Genomic DNA, 18605 nt, shown 5'->3' with positions numbered 1-18605 from the left:
GGGACAGACTCTCAGGTGAGCGAGAGATGCCAGCGAGGGACCGCTCGATGCGTGTGGAATGTTTCACAAGCTTACTTTCAAAACAGTCTTATTGGAAGAAAGAACAACAACAACATCAATTCGTTATCAGAGGTATCAACATAATGTTGTTAGTTGATTTGTGGAATGCCACTGGTAATTTGAGCACGTGTAAGTTTCCCTCCGGATGAGAGAAAGCACCTGGTGAGAGACAAACTGAGTGAGAATGAGAGGGAAGCTGACTTCATTATGCTCCTCGTGGTGGCGAACTTGAGTACGCGAGTGTCCGCCTCAGTCGTCAACGAGCAGTGATCGAGATCACCGCGTGTGACGTTGACTTTCGGTGGTTGTTTCGTGCGAATTCGAGCGACGGGAACCCGTTTTCGAGCACCTCGAGTGTTCGTTGTGTTTGTGTGGGCTCCATACCTGGGCTAAGTAGCGTTTTGGTTGGCCCCAACCTGTATTGTTGTATACACATTTGTGTACGCTGGTTTGCGTTGTGCAGTTCGGGGGAACTTCGGAAGTCAATAGACTCCTAACTGTGCGCGAGATGTCCGACGAGTGGCCGAGGGCGTGTTGTTTGGTTTGTGTCGTTGTTTTGATCCGTCCTGAATACCTACTGAAAAGGCATTGAAAAACTAAAATAACAAATAGTTGTTTCCGAACAAAGAGCTGCCGCCACATTGGTGGCGTTGATCGCGTGGACAATCGGATGCGGATAAGTGATTTATGCTGTGTCAACGATACGTTCGAAATAGGTAATTGAGGAAGTGCGTGTTCCTCCAACGGTACATTTCGATCGGTAGCGATCGCTACGGGTTGTGTGTTTGTGGTTCGCGTGACTTCACTCTGCACGCGGCTGCAATGTTCTCGGCGAAGAGAGCTAGTGCGAAACTGCCCGCCGCCCCGGCAGACGATAAGCCCGAGGACAGGCCCCTAAGCCTGTACGACAACCTGATGGCTGGATCTTCCGGCTCGGGCTCCAAAGTGTTACAATTTCCGAACATTCAGTTCAAGTTTGACGACGATGGTCCATCCACGCTAATGAGTGATGCCAAATCGGACTTCTTTGGACTCTCGAAGGCTCCCGCTCCAGCGATCGTTGATGACGACGACACCGCTCACGCTAAGGACGAACCCGATGAGTCACAACAGCTGTTCTCGGAACACGATCGGCGATCGCCACCGGTCTGCATCGCACCAGCTACTTCGTCACCCACCTCCACTGCCAGCACAGCTCCCGCCAGATCTTCCGGATCGCCACATGGCTCCCCAGGGGGCAAATCCCGCCCAATTTCCACCCATCGGAATATCACCATCAAACTGCCCGATGCCGAAAAACCATCAGAGGTGGGTTCGCTAATTGATATTTTGCAACTGAATAATGTGCTGAATAATATCTTACTTTGTGCTACCTGTTCGATAGCGTAGCGTAGGGTTTTTTCTCTCTGACATTTGCATTTTTCCTCATGGCGATCGCATGCCTAGGCTGCGGTAAATTTAAATTTCGACACGGTCTGTTCTAGGTGCTGACTATTGCTGCTGTTGCTGCTATGGGATGTGATGACGAATGACGGCGAGATCGAAGCAATGGGATCGCTGTATTCGTCATCATTGCTCCCAGCAGACAACAGCGTCTTACGTTGAAGTGATTTTCGTTTGCACCGAAGCTAACAGTGCGTGCTAGAAAAGTGTGAACAGTTCTACACGAAAAAAAATTGTGATACGCCTGAAACTGAAACCCTTTTATAAACTGTCAAGGGCGACATCAATAATTGCTCCATCTTACCCAAAGTAAATTTGAATGGATTAAAAACCACACAAATAGTTGAATATATGTTGCGGAAAATCGTCAAATGTGTTTTGTCTGTTTTTAAGTGTTGATTATATGCTGTTTTTTAAGTGTTTTTGTTGGGAAATGATTGAATGTCTTCGATTGATGCTATTTTCAGTTATCATTCAGTTGGAACTGCTTCGAATTCCATGTTTTGTGGAAAAAAAATTCAGTTATATGCGAGGAATTGTTGTTTTCGGCAATTTGTTGGTTTTACAGTTTTCCGATATCTAGCCATGTATACAGTCACATCAAATTGCATCACGGAAAAAACGCTGTAGAAATTCGCCCAGTAGACCGATCCTTTTGAAAATTTTAGACAGTAAAATAAAAACTATTAAACATCTTTTGGCATTTTCTTTTTATTCACACTTCGAGCCCAAGCCCGTATGCTCGCACCTTCCTCTTTACCCCGTCCATAAGGTTCTGTACAACGTCAGGTTGTAGTTTTTTGACGTAGGATTACGTCTTTCGGCAACATATTGGGATACAAATTGAAAATCGAAAATTGAGTATATCGTGAAAATTGTCCAATTTTAAACGCTTATTGCTCAGTCATTCGATGATGGATTGATGAAATTTTTGTTTCAATCGATTTCGGCACTCCATAACAATTTTTCATATTGAAGAAAATAATAGATGTCATGAAACTAACTATCGAACAATTGAAAAATCTACCTACCCTAACGGAAATACCAACTTCTGATTGGTCGAAATTGACGACACATGCGGCGGGTCCCTAACAGAGACATCAAAACCAAGCTGCCTAGGGGAAATCGGTATTGCAAATACATAAAAGTAGGGGGAGCTTTTGCTCCCACCGAAATGTGTTCCCTAACAGAGACATCAAAACCAAGCTGCCTGGGGGAAATCGGCATTGCAAATATTTGCAAGTCGGGGGCACTTTCGTATTGCAAGTAAAGTGAGTGATACGATTAATTCTAGCAAATAAAATTTAAATTTGGAACTTTAATGTTGGTTGCTTCGTTAAATTTCATATCAATGACCGATCGTGTATTGTGAAAAATTTAGCACAAGTGTAAGTGTAGAGCAAGGGGACGAATTAACCGCAAAGGAAGGAAAGGAGGGTATAAGGATATAGGGACAATCACACACGAGAACTTGATGCATGAAACGATTTATTTCAATTTTCATAAATAAAAACCAAGGTGTGTTCCCGCTCGAGAACGGGTCGTTTGGTCTAAGCTGTCTGTTTTGTTGTGTTTATTCTCACCCAAAGAAAGTTTATACATGAGAAAAATTGGAAAAGTGAAGAAATATTAGAAAATATTAGAAAGTGATTTTCCATATGCTCTACATATAAGATTAGGTGTTGTTAGTCCAATTTAAATTCGCATCAACAGATAGCCTAACGGAATCCTACGTCAACTATGCGGTCGTGTCTCGGACACAACCTTCCTGTGACTTTCCATAAACATTTTCCAACATGTAAATAAAATGCGATCATTTTAAAATTTTGACGTAGGACTACGTCTAACCGGAAGATATAGGGGGTGAAATGGAAATGGAAAAAAAGTAGGAAAAAATGCAAGATTTGGAACGCTTATAACTCGAGCATTTCTCAATAGATCGCAAAGGTTTTTGCATCAATTGATAGGAAATATATCTACGCATCTATCATAATGAACAACATTTCATTTTTCTTGAGATAAATAATTGAATAATTGTGAAATATCAAGCATTGTCCAAATGCACTATGTGCCCATTTTTGATTGGTCCATTCTGTGCTCCTCAAATCGTACCGACCAAAACGGGCAACTAGAGCAGCAGCGAAATAGAATGAAGCACGATTGGAAAGGAAAAAGAAAAAAATGAACGAAACATTGGTCGCAGTCTCACACATGCGTAATTCTCGACCCAGCCAGTCAGCTTAAAAATCCCCGCTCCGCTGCCGTACCGATCATTCTCATTCAAACCGTACACCACATCGGTTCGCATCACAACACATCAACAAACCAACCCAAGCAGCCATGTCTGGACATGGTAAAGGAGGAAAAGTGAAGGGAAAGGCAAAATCCCGCTCGAACCGTGTTGATCTGGAGTTCCCCGCAAGGGTAGCTAGGCCGAGCGCGATAGTACCAGAGCACCAGTCCACCTAGCCGGCGTTATATAGTTTCGGCCCCCGAAGTGATCGAGTTAGCTGGCGAAACTGCTCGCGACGATAAGAAAACCCGCATTCGGAACAGAACACATTCGGTTCGGTGGACATCAAGACAACAGGCAGTTACAGCGAGTGGCGAGTGGCAAACGCAATCGCAAAACGGCATCAGGTAGCAGAAGAAAAAAGTTTGTTCTTTATACAAACTGCTTTGGTGGCAAATCCAGAACAAGGCGGCATCGAGGGCGTTCGGAATGGTTTTTTTCAAAACCACGAGTACTAAGTTTTCTAAATTGGAACCATTCCATAAAACAAGGCGCTTTTCAGGGCCATTAAACCTTCCAAAAAAGAGTTAAGGAAATACAGTTCAATGCTTTCTAAAACATTATCCAAAATAATAATAAAACACAAATTGATTTTTTCATAATTTGTTTGCCATGATCTGGTGAGTATGTGAATTTGGCAGTTGTTCTGAGCTTATTGATAGTTGGGGACTTTCCTGATTATTCAATTTTCACCAATTCTTAAATTGTTTCCAGATTGAAAGTACAGTAATTTACAATTAGTTCGACATTTAGCTAATTGGACGGACATGTAATGCGACTTATTTAGTTGGACATTTTTGTAAACATAGAGATCCAAATTATGACCCCACATTGAAAGTCGACACTGTACCACTGTCATCGCAAATGTTCAATTACAGGTTAAAATCGCCTCCAATGCGACACTGAGTGGCGCTTCGGCATGTCGCATTGAATGTAATTTACTGTACAACATGTCACAAAGCTGGATGAGAAGAAATTTTCCAACTGTGAAAGCTGTGGCGAGTGGCAAACGCAATAACTAAACAGGAAGGTTTAACCGAACAAGATTGGAATATCGAGTGATAACAAAAACACAACACCAAAGGTTCTTTTCAGAACCATCAACATATTCATAAAGAGTAAACAGTAAACTAATCCATTTTTCAGGTAGATAGGTAGGTATTCACGTAGGAGAAGAAAATAAAACAATATATTAAAAATATATATTTAACAAAAGCTGTCCCCTTTGTATAGTCCTACGTCACTCCGGTTATGTCCCCGACATTACCCACCCGTCTTTTTTGAACAGAAATCCATTTTCTCTTGAAGTCCGCCTCCGATTTGACAACTTTTGGGTTCTTCCGGAGGACCTGCTTCATAATCGCCCAATATTTCTCTATTGGGCGAAGCTCCGGCGCGTTGGGCGGGTTCATTTCCTTTGGCACGAAGGTGACCCCGTTGGCTTCGTACCACTCCAACACGTCCTTTGAATAGTGGCACGAAGCGAGATCCGGCCAGAAGATGGTCGGGCCCTCGTGCTGCTTCAATAGTGGTAGTAAGCGCTTCTGTAGGCACTCCTTAAGGTAAACCTGCCCGTTTACCGTGCCGGTCATCACGAAGGGGGCGCTCCGCTTTCCGCAAGAGCAGATCGCTTGCCACACCATGTACTTTTTGGCAAACTTGGATAGTTTCTGCTTGCGAATCTCCTCCGGAACGCTGAATTTGTCCTCTGCGGAGAAGAACAACAGGCCCGGCAGCTGACGAAAGTCCGCTTTGACGTAGGTTTCGTCGTCCATAACCAGGCAATGCGGCTTCGTCAGCATTTCGGTGTACAGCTTCCGGGCTCGCGTCTTCCCCACCATGTTTTGCCTTTCGTCGCGGTTAGGAGCCTTCTGAACCTTGTATGTACGCAGGCCCTCCTGCTGCCTGGTCCGCTGGACGAATGAACTTGACAAATTCAGCTTATTGGCGATATCCCGGACCGAACTTCTCGGATCACGTCTAAACTGCTTAACTACGCGCTTGTGATCTTTTTCACTGACGGAGCATCCATTTTTGCCGTTCTTCACCTTCCGGTCGATGGTTAGGTTCTCGAAGTATCGTTTTAGTACTCTGCTGACCGTGGATTGGACGATTCCCAGCATCTTACCGATGTCCCGATGTGACAACTCCGGATTCTCGAAATGAGTGCACAGGATTAATTCACGACGCTCTTTTTCGTTCGACCACATTTTTCCAAATTTACGAAAAATTGACAGTGAAGCATGGCCAACGTGATCTATACACTCTTATCTGATTATAAGCGAAAGCTGAAGATATAATTCCTAAAAATTAAATTTCTACAGCGTTTTTTCCGTGATGCAATTTGATGTGACACACCCTTTATGCATGTTAACGATAGATGAATTTCATTCGGACTGGTTCAAATACTCTATAAAATACAACCTATTTTTTGGGAGAAATATTAATATATCAATCTGTAAATTCTGTGTTAAACTCAAAAAAGCTGTAATCTGTAGAATGTGAAAAACCTGCCGAAATACAGATTATTCAGTAAATATGATAAGCCTAACTGTGTGTATATAGATTTTGTGATATACGCATTAGGAATGAATTGTCTATTCGCTAGCTGGATCGAGACTGCGATTAAAACGTTTGGGTTATATTGTAAGTGTATGCAACTCACGTACTGCATCTGCCTGATATGCACATATAATATCGTTCAGACCGATTTAACGATAGTGTATATCATGAAACCGATGCTTATTATAAGATAAATTTCGACTTTATCTGAGTAATTCTTTTCTTACACTGGAAGTGGTTTTTCAAAAGACGACGATTTCGCGGTTTTCATGAAGACTTTATTACTTGCACTGCAGTTGACGAAAAAAAAGGGGGAAACACAGGCGCGGCTCGCTTATATGAATGAATTTTGCCTAGTCAGCTATATTATATTGGTGCATTCCATGGCGTGACCATGTGTGGTCTGAGCTCTACCTGTTCTAATTGGTCAATCCACCTACTAGTGTTTTCCTAACTATGTACAGGTAAACTTCGATATAACGTACATTTCACTTTCAAAATTGTACGTTGTATCGAACTGTACGTTATATCGTAGCATAATGAAGTACTCACAAACGTAGTCTATAATACATTATTGTGTTGCTGTTTTAGTCAAGTTAATGAATAAATTCAATCAGAAGACGAAGCCAGCCTTTCTCATGATGTTTCCCTTTGTACTGTTGATTGAAGCTTGATTCATTTAGAATCTGGAATCACAAAACCAGCTGTATTTCGAGATTGACTGAAGGTACATAACTTGTTTTAGCATTACAATACAGATAATTCATTGTTCTATCAGAAAAAAAATATTGAAAAAAATGTCCTTTACACTTTGAAAAGGTGTACGTTATATCGAGGTAAAATGTACGTTATATCGAGTGACGTTATATCGAGGGTATGTTATAACGAGGGTACGTTATATCGAAGTTTCCCTGTAGTGTTAAAATAAAAAGGGGTTTTCGAAATTTATACGATTTTAGATATACGCGATGTATAGTTTGTCGACATTATATATGTTTGGGATTCCATCCCTCTTTACACGTGATAAATATATTTTGTCACAAACCAAACAATCAATATTTTTCAAGAAGATGTACGAAGAGAAATTTGGTTTTTCAGTATTTTATTGAGTTATATACAAGGGCAGTCCGATAAGTACTTAGCCTACAAAAAACAATCTTTTTGTGGCTATTTATTTCTCAACATAGTCTCCTTTCAGCTTTATAAAGGGCGAACACGAAATTATTGCGACACCGAAAATGTCATGCCAATTTTCTTATAATGTTTAGCGCGTAGTTCTAGTTGTATTTATTGTATCGAGTCATACTATAGCTTGTTGGAAAGGTATTTTTGTGCGCTTGACAGTGTTTTGTTTGGTTAAGTCGTTCGTGAGTTATAGTGTCGCAAATATGGAGCAAAATAAAGAGAAAATCCGACATATTTTACAGTACTACTATGACAAGGGAAAAATGCATCTCAAGCTGCCAATAAAATTTGTGCAGTTTATGGACCCGATACAGTTTCCATTTCCACCGCACAACGATGGTTTCAACGTTTTCGTTCTGGTGTAGAGGTCGTCGAAGATGCGCCACGCTCCGGAAGGCCTGTCATCGAACATTGCGACAAAATCGCTGAATTAGCCGAGAAAGACCGGCATAGTAGCAGCCGTAGCATCGGCCAAGAGCTGGGGATAAGTCATCAAACCGTTATTAACCATTTGAAGAAGCTTGGATTCACGAAGAAGCTCGATGTGTGGGTGCCACACACGTTGACGCAAAAAAAACATCTTTGACCGTATCGACGCATGTGAATCGCTGCTGAATCGCAACAAAATCGACCCGTTTCTGAAGCGGATGGTGACTGGCGGTGAAAAGTGGGTCACTTACGACAACGTGAAGCGCAAACGGTCGTGGTCGAAGCCCGCTGAAGCGGCTCAGACGGTGACCAAGCCCTCATTAACGGCCAGGAAGGTTCTGCTGTGTGTTTGGTGGGATTGTCAAGGAATAATCTATTATAAGCTGCTTCCCTATGGCCAAACGCTCAATTCGGACCTGTACTGCCAACAACTGGACCGCTTGAAGGTAGCACTCATGAAGAAGAGGCCATCTTTGATAAACAGAGGCCGCATTGTCTTCCACCAGGACAACGCCAGGCCACACACTTCTTTGGTGACGCGCCAGAAACTCCGGGAGCTCGGATGGGAGGTTCTTTTGCATCCGCTGTATAGTCCGGACCTTGCACCAAGTGACTACCACCTGTTTTTGTCCATGGCGAACGAGCTAGGTAGTCAGAAGTTAGCCACAAAAGAGGCCTGTGAAAATTGGCTATCCGAGTTTTTTTGCCAATAAGGAAGCGAGCTTCTATAATAGGGGTATTATGAAGTTGGCATCTCGTTGGGAACAAGTCATCGAACAAAACGGCGCATATTTGACTTAAAACAGATGATTGTAACTAATTTTATGAACAAATTAAAATTCAAAAAAAAAAATACCGCAGGACTTTTTTGACAGCCTAATATATTTACTTCAAAAATCAAAAGAAAAGTTAATCAATGGGGCCTTGAGTGTAAAATTGAACGCATTTTCGCTTGATGCCCTCCATCAAAGTCTTTACAGTGTCATCCGGTACCAGTTTCTCAGTTTTTTTTCCCTTTTCTTAACATGTCCTTCTCGTCTTTGACTGTCTTCTTGCTCTTCCGAAGTTCCTGCTTCATTATTGCATTAGTACTGCTCCACCGGGCGCAGTTCCGGACAGTTTGGCGGTTTCATGTCTTTTGGAACAAAATGGACAGAATTGGCCTCAAACCACTCCAGGACACTTTTAGAGAGGCATGATGCCAAATCTGGCCAAAATATCGTAGCTTCGTCGTGCTGCTGCAAGAACGGCAAAAGGCGCTTCTCGAGGCACTCAGATTTGTAGATCTCGCCATTTACTGTGCCCTTTGTCACGAAAGGCTTACTCCTCAGCCCGCAAGAGCAGATGGCCGGCCAAACGAGATATTTGGAGGCGAACTTCGACATTTTCTTCTTCTTAAATTTATCGTCGACATCAAACTTGCTCTTGCCGGTGAAAAACTCCAACCCCCAGGAATTTGCTTAAAATCGACTTTTATATACGTTTCGTCGTCCATCACACAGCAGCCATATTTTGTTGCCGCTCATCGCGGTTTGGGAAGTTCTGTACCTTGTATGTATGTAGTCCAGCTCTCTTCTTTGCATTCTGGACGTAGCTCTGCGACATGCCTATCTTTTTAACCAAATCACGGCTTGAGACGTTGGGATTTGCTTCAATCATCCGCTTCACCTTTCCCTCCGTCTTTTTGTTCTCCGGTCCCGGTTTTCTTCCAGCTCATTTGCCGTGGTCCAACGTCAACCGCTCCTGGAACCGCTTCAACACTCTGGAGACGGTAGAATGGTGAATGTTCAACATTTTTCCCAACTGTCGATGCGACAGGTCAGGAAATTCCAGGTGTTTGGAAAGAATTTGTTCTCTCGACTCGCGTTGGTTCACCTCCATTTTCGTTGAGTCGAAAAACACGACTTCGAGTTTGACAGCATGTGGACAATACACATCAATGAAAAAGTGTGCGAAATTTGGTTGATTTTTACCCAATGGTAAAAAAGTTATGCCCTGTTGAATGTGTCGCAATAATTTCGTGTTCGCCCTTTATAGTTGTATTTAGGAATTACATCACGTGATGTGTACCAATTAATTCTCTCTCTATTACCTTCTTTATGTTGTTTGCGTGTTAAAAACACGCATAACACGTGTTATTTCACCTGAAAATCAATTTCAACTTTCGAACAAAGATCAATTTCGTTAGCTCAAACATCGAATGGACTAACAACGCTTATCATGATGTTTCTTCGGTTTTACAACAGATGGTGTAACTTGATCATTATTCCAGTGAATCAAATTTCCACACATTCGTTGGAAAGCTGCTGTCATTGCACGTCTTTTTCAGTATATGTCAAAAAGTTGAAGCGTAAACAACAAAGTTTTTTGCCACTTCGAACATGTCGAATTTCGTACCAACGAGTTCTTCTGTAAGTGCGCGTTCGAAAAAATTGTATTGTATGTCAACAAAAAGCCATGCAAGCTAATTGATAAAAGCCTTCGAAGCTCGAATTGTATGCAACAATGCAAATTCGAGCGACAAGTAAACACAAAGCAAACAACAAACTTTGCTTGTTGGACATGCATCCAACCCCTGAGCGAATACGACCGAGATGAACTTCAAGCAGATACCCATCTTTATAGATTTTTGTGATTCCAATAGTTTCAACCAAGAAGATGGAACGCATACTTCAGACACCATTCATCAGTCTCCAAATTTCCAAATTTGTAGATCAACCTACAGCAAAACCTTATTCTATTCTAGAAATGCATAATTAAGCGATCGTCGAAGCAGAAATATTTTCAAATGTACTCTCAGCTCTAACATATGACGCTGACCTAACGCTGTCTAGAGCGTTGCTAACAGAATATGTCACAGTAACGTAATTTATATCTCACTTTGATGCGACGTGATATGTTGCATCATAATCGCTACATTATTGGCTATTTCTACAGAAAAACTGAGAGAGCACCGATTGTAATGGTTCCTCTCTTCTCTCTCTCTCCTCTCTACTCTCTCCTATCTTATTACCCATAGAACGAACGCTGCATTCAGCGCCCAAATTCGGACAAGTTATGACATAAACAAAATTACAAAATGTGTGACATTAAGAATAAATTAAGTCCGCTCGTTGTGCTGTGCTTGTGAGTTCAAATCGCGGATGGCTTTTTTATAGCAAATAAGATGGAATGGGCTAAAGCGAATCCCTTACTTGCTCGTAATTGACGAAATGGAAACGTTCCGAATTATCGTGAATTTTAATTGTTCACGGATCGGGGAATCGTAATGTACAGTATATGAAACAAATCTTAGAGAATTTCCGATTCCATTGGTATGCAAATCACCAGAATTCGTTCGTAGCGAAAAAAGTTATTAACGTTAGCTTTATTTCATGAAAACGTGATATGTTTTCTGTTCTGGTACCTTTCCCGGAAGACGTTGTACTACGTCAAAAACCGTGATAAAAAAAAAATATGCAGTATATTCAAAATTCGATACAACTTTTGAAAACCTATCTACATTGATCGATTCTCTTCATTGACTATCTTTTTCGATAACCACGGCCTTGCAGACGGATTTGACGCCGGTTTTACCACATAGTTTGATGAACGAGGTTTCCTTCTACACTTTTGATCTTCAAACACATCAGGAAGTGCTTTCATCACCGAGTCATTAACGAAAGAGAATCGATCAATGTAGATAGGTCCTCTTCAAAAATTACGCGAGAATTGATCAAACGCGACCTTCTTTCGGAGTGCTTTAACACTTTAAGGACCGGGAAGACATATGTAAGTCATACACCTGGGACCGCACGTTTTGACTTGTGTGAAGTTGCTTGCTTTGCTTGCAAGTTTTTAAGAGGCTTTAAACTTTGCAATTCATTCGCCTCTATGTGTGAAGTTAGCGGATGAAAGTTCTGCGGATAAAAGTTTTTGTTGCGTGCAAGATTCTGTTCAACGTCTTGCTGGATTTAATGAATAATGAATTATTTCAGTTGAAATAAATTGATTGTTTATCAAGTAACAACCTTCAAAATCATACTCATTAGATAGAGAATTGAATCACTCATCTTTCCACCTAATTCATTTTTTTCTTGATCGTGACAGAGAAAAGTTATAGACTGAAACGTGAGAATGAGTTAACATAGGAAAATTTACAGAACCAAGTTGTATGGAAGAAATTAATTATGCTAAAGAAAATTGAAAAAAGTTAATTGAAAGAACCCAAAACACATTCTCGAGATAGTACTTATTCGATATAGAATATTTTCATCTATCTTTAGTAAAATTTCCATTGGTCGTAAAAGGGTCTAAGAAAAGTTAAAGCCCAAAACATGTACAACTTGTATGAGTGAAATAAATTAATTTAAAGAAAATTGAAATAACAAATTTTCGAGGTAGTACTCATTCGATAAAAAAAAATATTTTTAATTATCTTAAGCCAAATGTCCATTGATCCGAAAGAGTATGAGAAAAGATATTGGCCAAAACGTTCACGAGTTGTACGGGGGAAGGGGTCTGGCTGGGTAAGGAAGTGAAAAGTAAAAATTTCTATTGTATAGAAATTTTGACTATTTTTCGAATCCCTATCCATTGGATCTATGGTGAAAAACGTACCTTTCATTTTTTTAGCACGCCATTCTCAATAGCTTTGAGATAAAAAATTTTAAAAAAATACTGAAAGTGCATCTTACTAGGACATATCGAAAAATATAATCAAAAAATAAATTCCTAAAAAATTTAAGTACTAAAAAAATACTAAAGAAAATTGAAATATTGAACTTTTTTTAGTGTTTAGGGATTCAGTACTACTATAATTCGTATTTAAATGTGTTCCTACGCCTTTTATAGATGTATGTGAATTTTTCAGATAATAATAAGATAGTGAACCATATACTAAGAGCTATAGTAAAAAAACGAGTCTTTTTTTCCCATTCTAAATAGGCTTGGAAATGAAAATTTGAGAAAATACTCAAAGTACATCTACAAATTATAGTGCAAAGTACCGCGACAAATTATAACAAAATTCTATCCCCTGCGAAAAAAAGCGTATATAGAATTTATTAGAGTTTTCAACACTGTTTTTCGATGATTATTTATTGAACTATTTATTATAAAATACGAATTCGAAATTTTTCGTTCATGCAATTATATCTCAGTACTGAATGATCCACAACAACGTTATAGAACGGATAGTCTTAGCTCTGTCGAAGCTATCCGTTCAGTGAGGCCGGAAAAGCACTCGCCGTACTTCCTTGAGAGAATACGAGAAATTTTGAGTGCTTTATCCAGACGCTGTTATGTCATTACCTTTGTCTGGGTCCCTTCACATTGCTCCATTCCGGGTAATGAGAGGGCTGACTCATTAGTAAAGGTAGGTGCAATTGAAGGCGATATATATCAGCGTCAAATCGCCTTCAATGAATTTTATTCTTTAGTTCGCAAAAATACCATCGCTAACTGGCAACGCAAGTGGAATGAAGATGAATTGGGCCGGTGGTTTCACTCGATTATCCCAAAGGTTAGCCTCAAACCGTGGTTCAAAAGTCTGGATTTGAGTCGGGACTTTATTCGCACCTTCTCCCGACTCATGTCCAATCACTGTTCGTTAGATGCACTACTCTTCCGTTTCAATCTTGCCAGCAGCAATCTCTGCGTTTGTGGCAAGGTTATCACGACATTGAGCACGTTGTTTGGTCGTGCGAGGTGTATCTGGTCGCCAGATCGAATTTAGAAAACTCCCTTCGGGCCCGAGGAAGACAGCCCAATGTGCCAGTGAGAGATGTGTTGGCTCGGTTAGACCTTGATTACATGTCCCATATATATGTTTTCCTTAAAGCTATAGATCTTCGTGTGTGATTGTCCCTACATCCTTATACCCTCCTTTCCTTCCTTTGCGGGTAATTCATCCCCTTGCTATAAATAGTAGAATAAGTTGAAATGTAAATAAACTATAGATATACGAATAGATTTAAGAATTGAGTGCTCATCAACATTGTTACAATTTCCTTATATCCCATCCTTCTCCTAAAAATATGTCACCCTTCTAAACTCGAGTACACCGCGAGTAATCGGTTTTCCACCTTACTAACCATAGATGTAAGAAAATTGTTTATATATATATATATAGTTTTAAAAATATATTTAAGAATTCGGCTCCTTTAAACTTAAGTAACTGAGCCTGTAAAAATAAACGAATTAATAAAATAAAACGTTATAGAAATCGAATAAAAGAAAGTTGATAACGTTTATTGGATTTGCTATCTTTGAAAAAAACAGGAAGAAATCGATTTTTCATTTCTTCCCGATATTTTTATCCACCACATCTACACATACATCGAAATACAAATTTCTCTGAAAAATATTCCGTGTTAATCCATGTAAGTTATGCTTCAATGAGATTTATATCCCACCTTCATGCGTTGATATTTCACGATTTTGAAGCATTTCAAAAATCGCCATCCTTAATTTTTTTCGAGTGTGAAAAAGTTCTATTTCCATTTTCGATCAATTTATTAATTTCCCTCCTACAACTTGTATACATTTTGGCCCATACCTCTCCTCAGACGCTTTTCCGGCCAACGAAAATTGGGCTGAAGATGGATAAAAGTATTCTTTATCCAATGAGTATTATATCAAAAATGTGTTTTGGGTCCTTTCAAATAACTTTTCTAATTTTCTTTAAATTAATTGATTTCCCCCATACAAGTTGTGTAGGTTTTGGGCTTCAACTTTCCTTAGACCCTTTTCCGACTAACGGAAATTTCACTAAAGATAGATGAAAATATTCTATATCGAATAAGTACTATCTCTAGAATGTGTTTTGGGTCCTTTCAATTAACTTTTTTCAATTTTCTTTAGCATAATTAATTTCTTCCATTTTTTTTCCTGTTGGGTACATTTTCCACTACGACCAGTTATTTCATCTATTGTGGCGGGCCCCTATTTGTTGTAAGCCTTATCAGGGTGTCGTATCGCTATTAGTTGGAGTGATTTCCACTTGCTGACTGTAGGCATGATCCCAATAAGGTATTATAGCACGAATGAACATTATTGCCTTATTGGGGGAAGCTATCCAAACATCTGCAGGTTGCATTAAACCTTTATCAAATAAATTGCGCCTTCTATGAAAAAGTGCTTCGCAATTGCATAATAAATGTTCCGAGCTTTCACTTTCTAGGTTACAGAAACGACAGGTATCATCTTCTAATTTACCTAGTTTCTTTAGGTGGTATTTGCTTGGACAATGTCCTGTCACTAGGCCAGTGAAAGTGCATAGGTTTTTTTTTGTTAGGCTGAGAAGTCTTTCAGTTACTTTTTTACTTGGTGATATAAATGATTTAGCCTGTCGAGCTACTGTACTATGTGCCCAGATGCCATCAATCTTTGATTTTTCCCAGTTCTTTAATTCCATTTTGAGGGTACATTCAGGGGCCCCACAAAATGGTTCTGGTCCTAGGAATGGTTTCGATGATCCACATCTAGCTAACAAATCTGCTTTTTCATTACCTTCAACTCCACAGTGCCCTGGAACCCAGAATAGGTTCACTGCACTTTTTTTTAGCTACCTCTTGAAGAAGTTGAATACTCTCCCAAACTAATTTAGAAGTACAGGTAACTGACTTCAATGCTTTCAATGCAGCTTGACTGTCAGAAAAAATGCATATGTTTGCATGTCTATAATTGCGCCTTAGACAAATTGTTGCACATTCAATAATTGCCTGCACTTCTGCCTGAAATACAGTTGGCCACTTGCCCATTGAAATTGATATGTTCACTCCAGGGCCGGTTATTCCAGCCCCGGCTCTTTCGTTTAATCTGGAACCATCAGTGTAGAAAATTATAGATCCTGGGTGAATATCAGGTCCCCCTGACTCCCATTCAGTGCGGCTTGGCTCAGTCACATTGAATAGTCGTTCAAAGTTGTATTGCCTGTTCATCCAGTCCTCCTGAGTTAGTATCGGATTAAGTTTGAATTCCTTTAGAATACTTAAATGACCCCTAAGGTCTCCATCAAAGAACTGTTTTGTTCTTTTCAACCTTAGTGCGTTTTTTTCCGCCTCCAATTGAACGAATAGATATAAGGGAAGTAGATTTAACATTGCATCTAGTGCTTTAGATGGCGTACTACGAATTGCTCCTGTGATGGAAATTGTAGCTAACCTTTGTAATTTTCCTAGCTTTTCCTGAGCATGCTTGGATTTTGTTTTTGGCCACCAAACTAATGACGCATATGTTATTCTAGGTCTCACTATAGCAGTGTAGATCCAGTAGATCATTTTAGGTCTAAGTCCCCATTTGTTACCGAATGTTCTTTTACTAATCCATAATGCATTTGTAGCCTTATGTATTATTTCATCTAAATGCGAGTTCCAATTGAGCTTGCTATCAAGTGTTACTCCTAAATATTTCACTTTTGGAGAAAACACTATTTTAGTTCCCAGCAAATGCTCTGGTATTTTCATTTTCCTTCTACGTGTAAAAGGAACAACAGTAGTTTTATGAGGATTTATAGATAAACCCTCATCATTACACCATGCTATAGTTAAGTTTAGAGCATATTGCGATCTGTCTCTGATTACATGCTCATATTTCCCACGAACTACAATTACAATATCATCTGCAAAGCCTATGATTTCAAATCCTATCCTTTCAAGGAATGCCAGTAGGTTATCTACTACCAATGACCATAACAGAGGTGAAAGGACCCCTCCTTGTGGGCATCCTTTCACAGTTCTTATTGTAACTGTGGCCCCTCCCTGATTACACGTTATTTCTCTTTTTTGTAGCATTTGAAATATCCATTCTACAACAGTTTCATCGAAATTACGCTGTATCATAGCATTTCTCATTGAATTGTGGGATGCATTGTCAAACGCTCCTTCAATATCTAAGAACGCGGCTAGTAGCAACTCTTTGACTTCAAGTGTTTTTTCAATTTTCGTTACTAGTGTATGAAGTGCTGTTACTGTTGATTTTCCTGGCTGGTATGCAAATTGAAGTTTACTGAGTGGTGTCGATTTCAAGTATTGCGATTTGATATAGTCATCAATTAGTTTCTCCATTAATTTCAGCATAAATGACGAAAGACTAATAGGCCTAAACGATTTTGGACTTTTTTTTATCTTTTTTATTAGCTTTGGGAATAAAAACAACCCGAATTTGTCGCCAATTCTTTGGTATAATTTCTTCCATACAACTTGGTTCTGTAAATTTTCCTATGTTGACCAATGCTCACGTTTCAGTCTATAACTTTTCTCTGTCACGATCAAGAAAAAAATGAAGTATGTGGAAAGAAGAATGATTCAATTCTCTATCTAATGAGCATGATTTTGAAGGTTGTTACTTGATAAACAATCAATTTATTTCAATTGAAATAATTCATTATTCATTAAATCCAGCAAGACGCTGAAAAGAAACTTGCACGCAACAAAAACTTTTATCCGCTAATTTCACACAAGTCCGTAAAGGAGGAACGCGAAAACGAGAATTCTCGTGAGCGGTCCGCAAAGTGTTAAAAGCGGGTTCGAACGCATGTAAATGTATACATTTTAAAAATAAGTGAAGGTTGATGTCCATGACATGACCGCATTGTTCACGTAGGACAAGGATTTTTGTTTTGTTTTACATCACTTGTTTATCACTATGAAGATAATTTTTGAATGAAACGAAATTTGAGTTTTTACTCTCTACTATAAATTTTTGATGGATCACGAAGGGTTCTCGGGAGCAACTGAAGGCGAAAACAATATACACATTAATTCATCAATTATTGGTTCATGGATTAAATCGTAAACAGTGGAAAAATTGTCTTCTCTGAGACCTAACATCTTTATTTTTTGGTTCAACACATACGTGGAAGTTTCATTTTCAAATTTGATTCCATCCATGAATTTTAGTGACACTGTCATGAAACTTCACCCAAAGCTAGTGACAGATAAATCTCTCGAAATGAACCTTGTTCATTTTTCAGTGGCGCCATCTGTTGAAAAATACCGGCACTTTTCGGCCCATGTAGTATAACAAAACGTGTATTTTTTGACAATTTGTCTCAATATTTAATATTATTAATCACTATACAGTGCTTACATTTTTAGAACTAAACAAACATATATTCGTGGTCCAAAGTTGAATACTGCAATTCAAATTCTCCTATAATACACTAAACCTAATGCTCATACACTCTCCCCAGGAACGAATAACATTTCGGGTTAATGTCCCTCAGAAATAAATACAAATCATACACTCTTCTTAATGGGTTAATGGGCCGTCCAAACAAAAATAATCGAATCATCAACCAATTATTCAATTCATATGCAAACACATTCGGGCCTCCATGTTGCCCTGCCGGCAATCGTAGAACAACAGCAGCGGCAGTGACGGTGGCGGCGGAACCGGTTGAATTGTTGCACATGTGCCGTACACAGATATAAATTCAACCTTTTCGGCAAGCCATTCATGGATTATTGTTCTCCTCCGGTTTTTCCTCCCCCATGCTTGCCTAACTCATAATCCCATTCCCTGCGTTCTGAATTCGAAACACGATCTTCATGCTAAATCTCGGCGGCATGGTCGTGTTTTTTTTTGTTCGTTTGTCTGCTCTCTTGCAACGGTTGAGTGACGCAATCTGCGCTGCCGTGTGAATAAATGG

The 18605-nt window shown here is 39.6% G+C and overlaps 1 protein-coding gene across 1 annotated transcript in view; it reads left to right on the top strand.

The window, feature by feature from the left end:
• The first annotated feature begins 315 nt into the window (after positions 1-315).
• The window catches only part of LOC129764936 (uncharacterized), a 47947-nt gene continuing 29657 nt past the window's right edge, over positions 316-18605 (top strand). Inside the window, exon 1 of the mRNA XM_055764602.1 lies at positions 316-1368. Within this exon, the coding sequence (XP_055620577.1) occupies positions 883-1368 (486 nt within the window). The 5' untranslated portion in view covers positions 316-882. The remainder of the gene's footprint in view (positions 1369-18605) is intronic.

Source organism: Toxorhynchites rutilus, chromosome 1, assembly GCF_029784135.1.
Source record: "Toxorhynchites rutilus septentrionalis strain SRP chromosome 1, ASM2978413v1, whole genome shotgun sequence".
In the NCBI taxonomy this organism is placed as follows: Eukaryota; Metazoa; Arthropoda; class Insecta; order Diptera; family Culicidae; genus Toxorhynchites; species Toxorhynchites rutilus.
The sequence above is the reverse complement of the archived record's forward strand: the minus strand, read 5'-3'. Positions and strand labels throughout refer to the sequence as shown.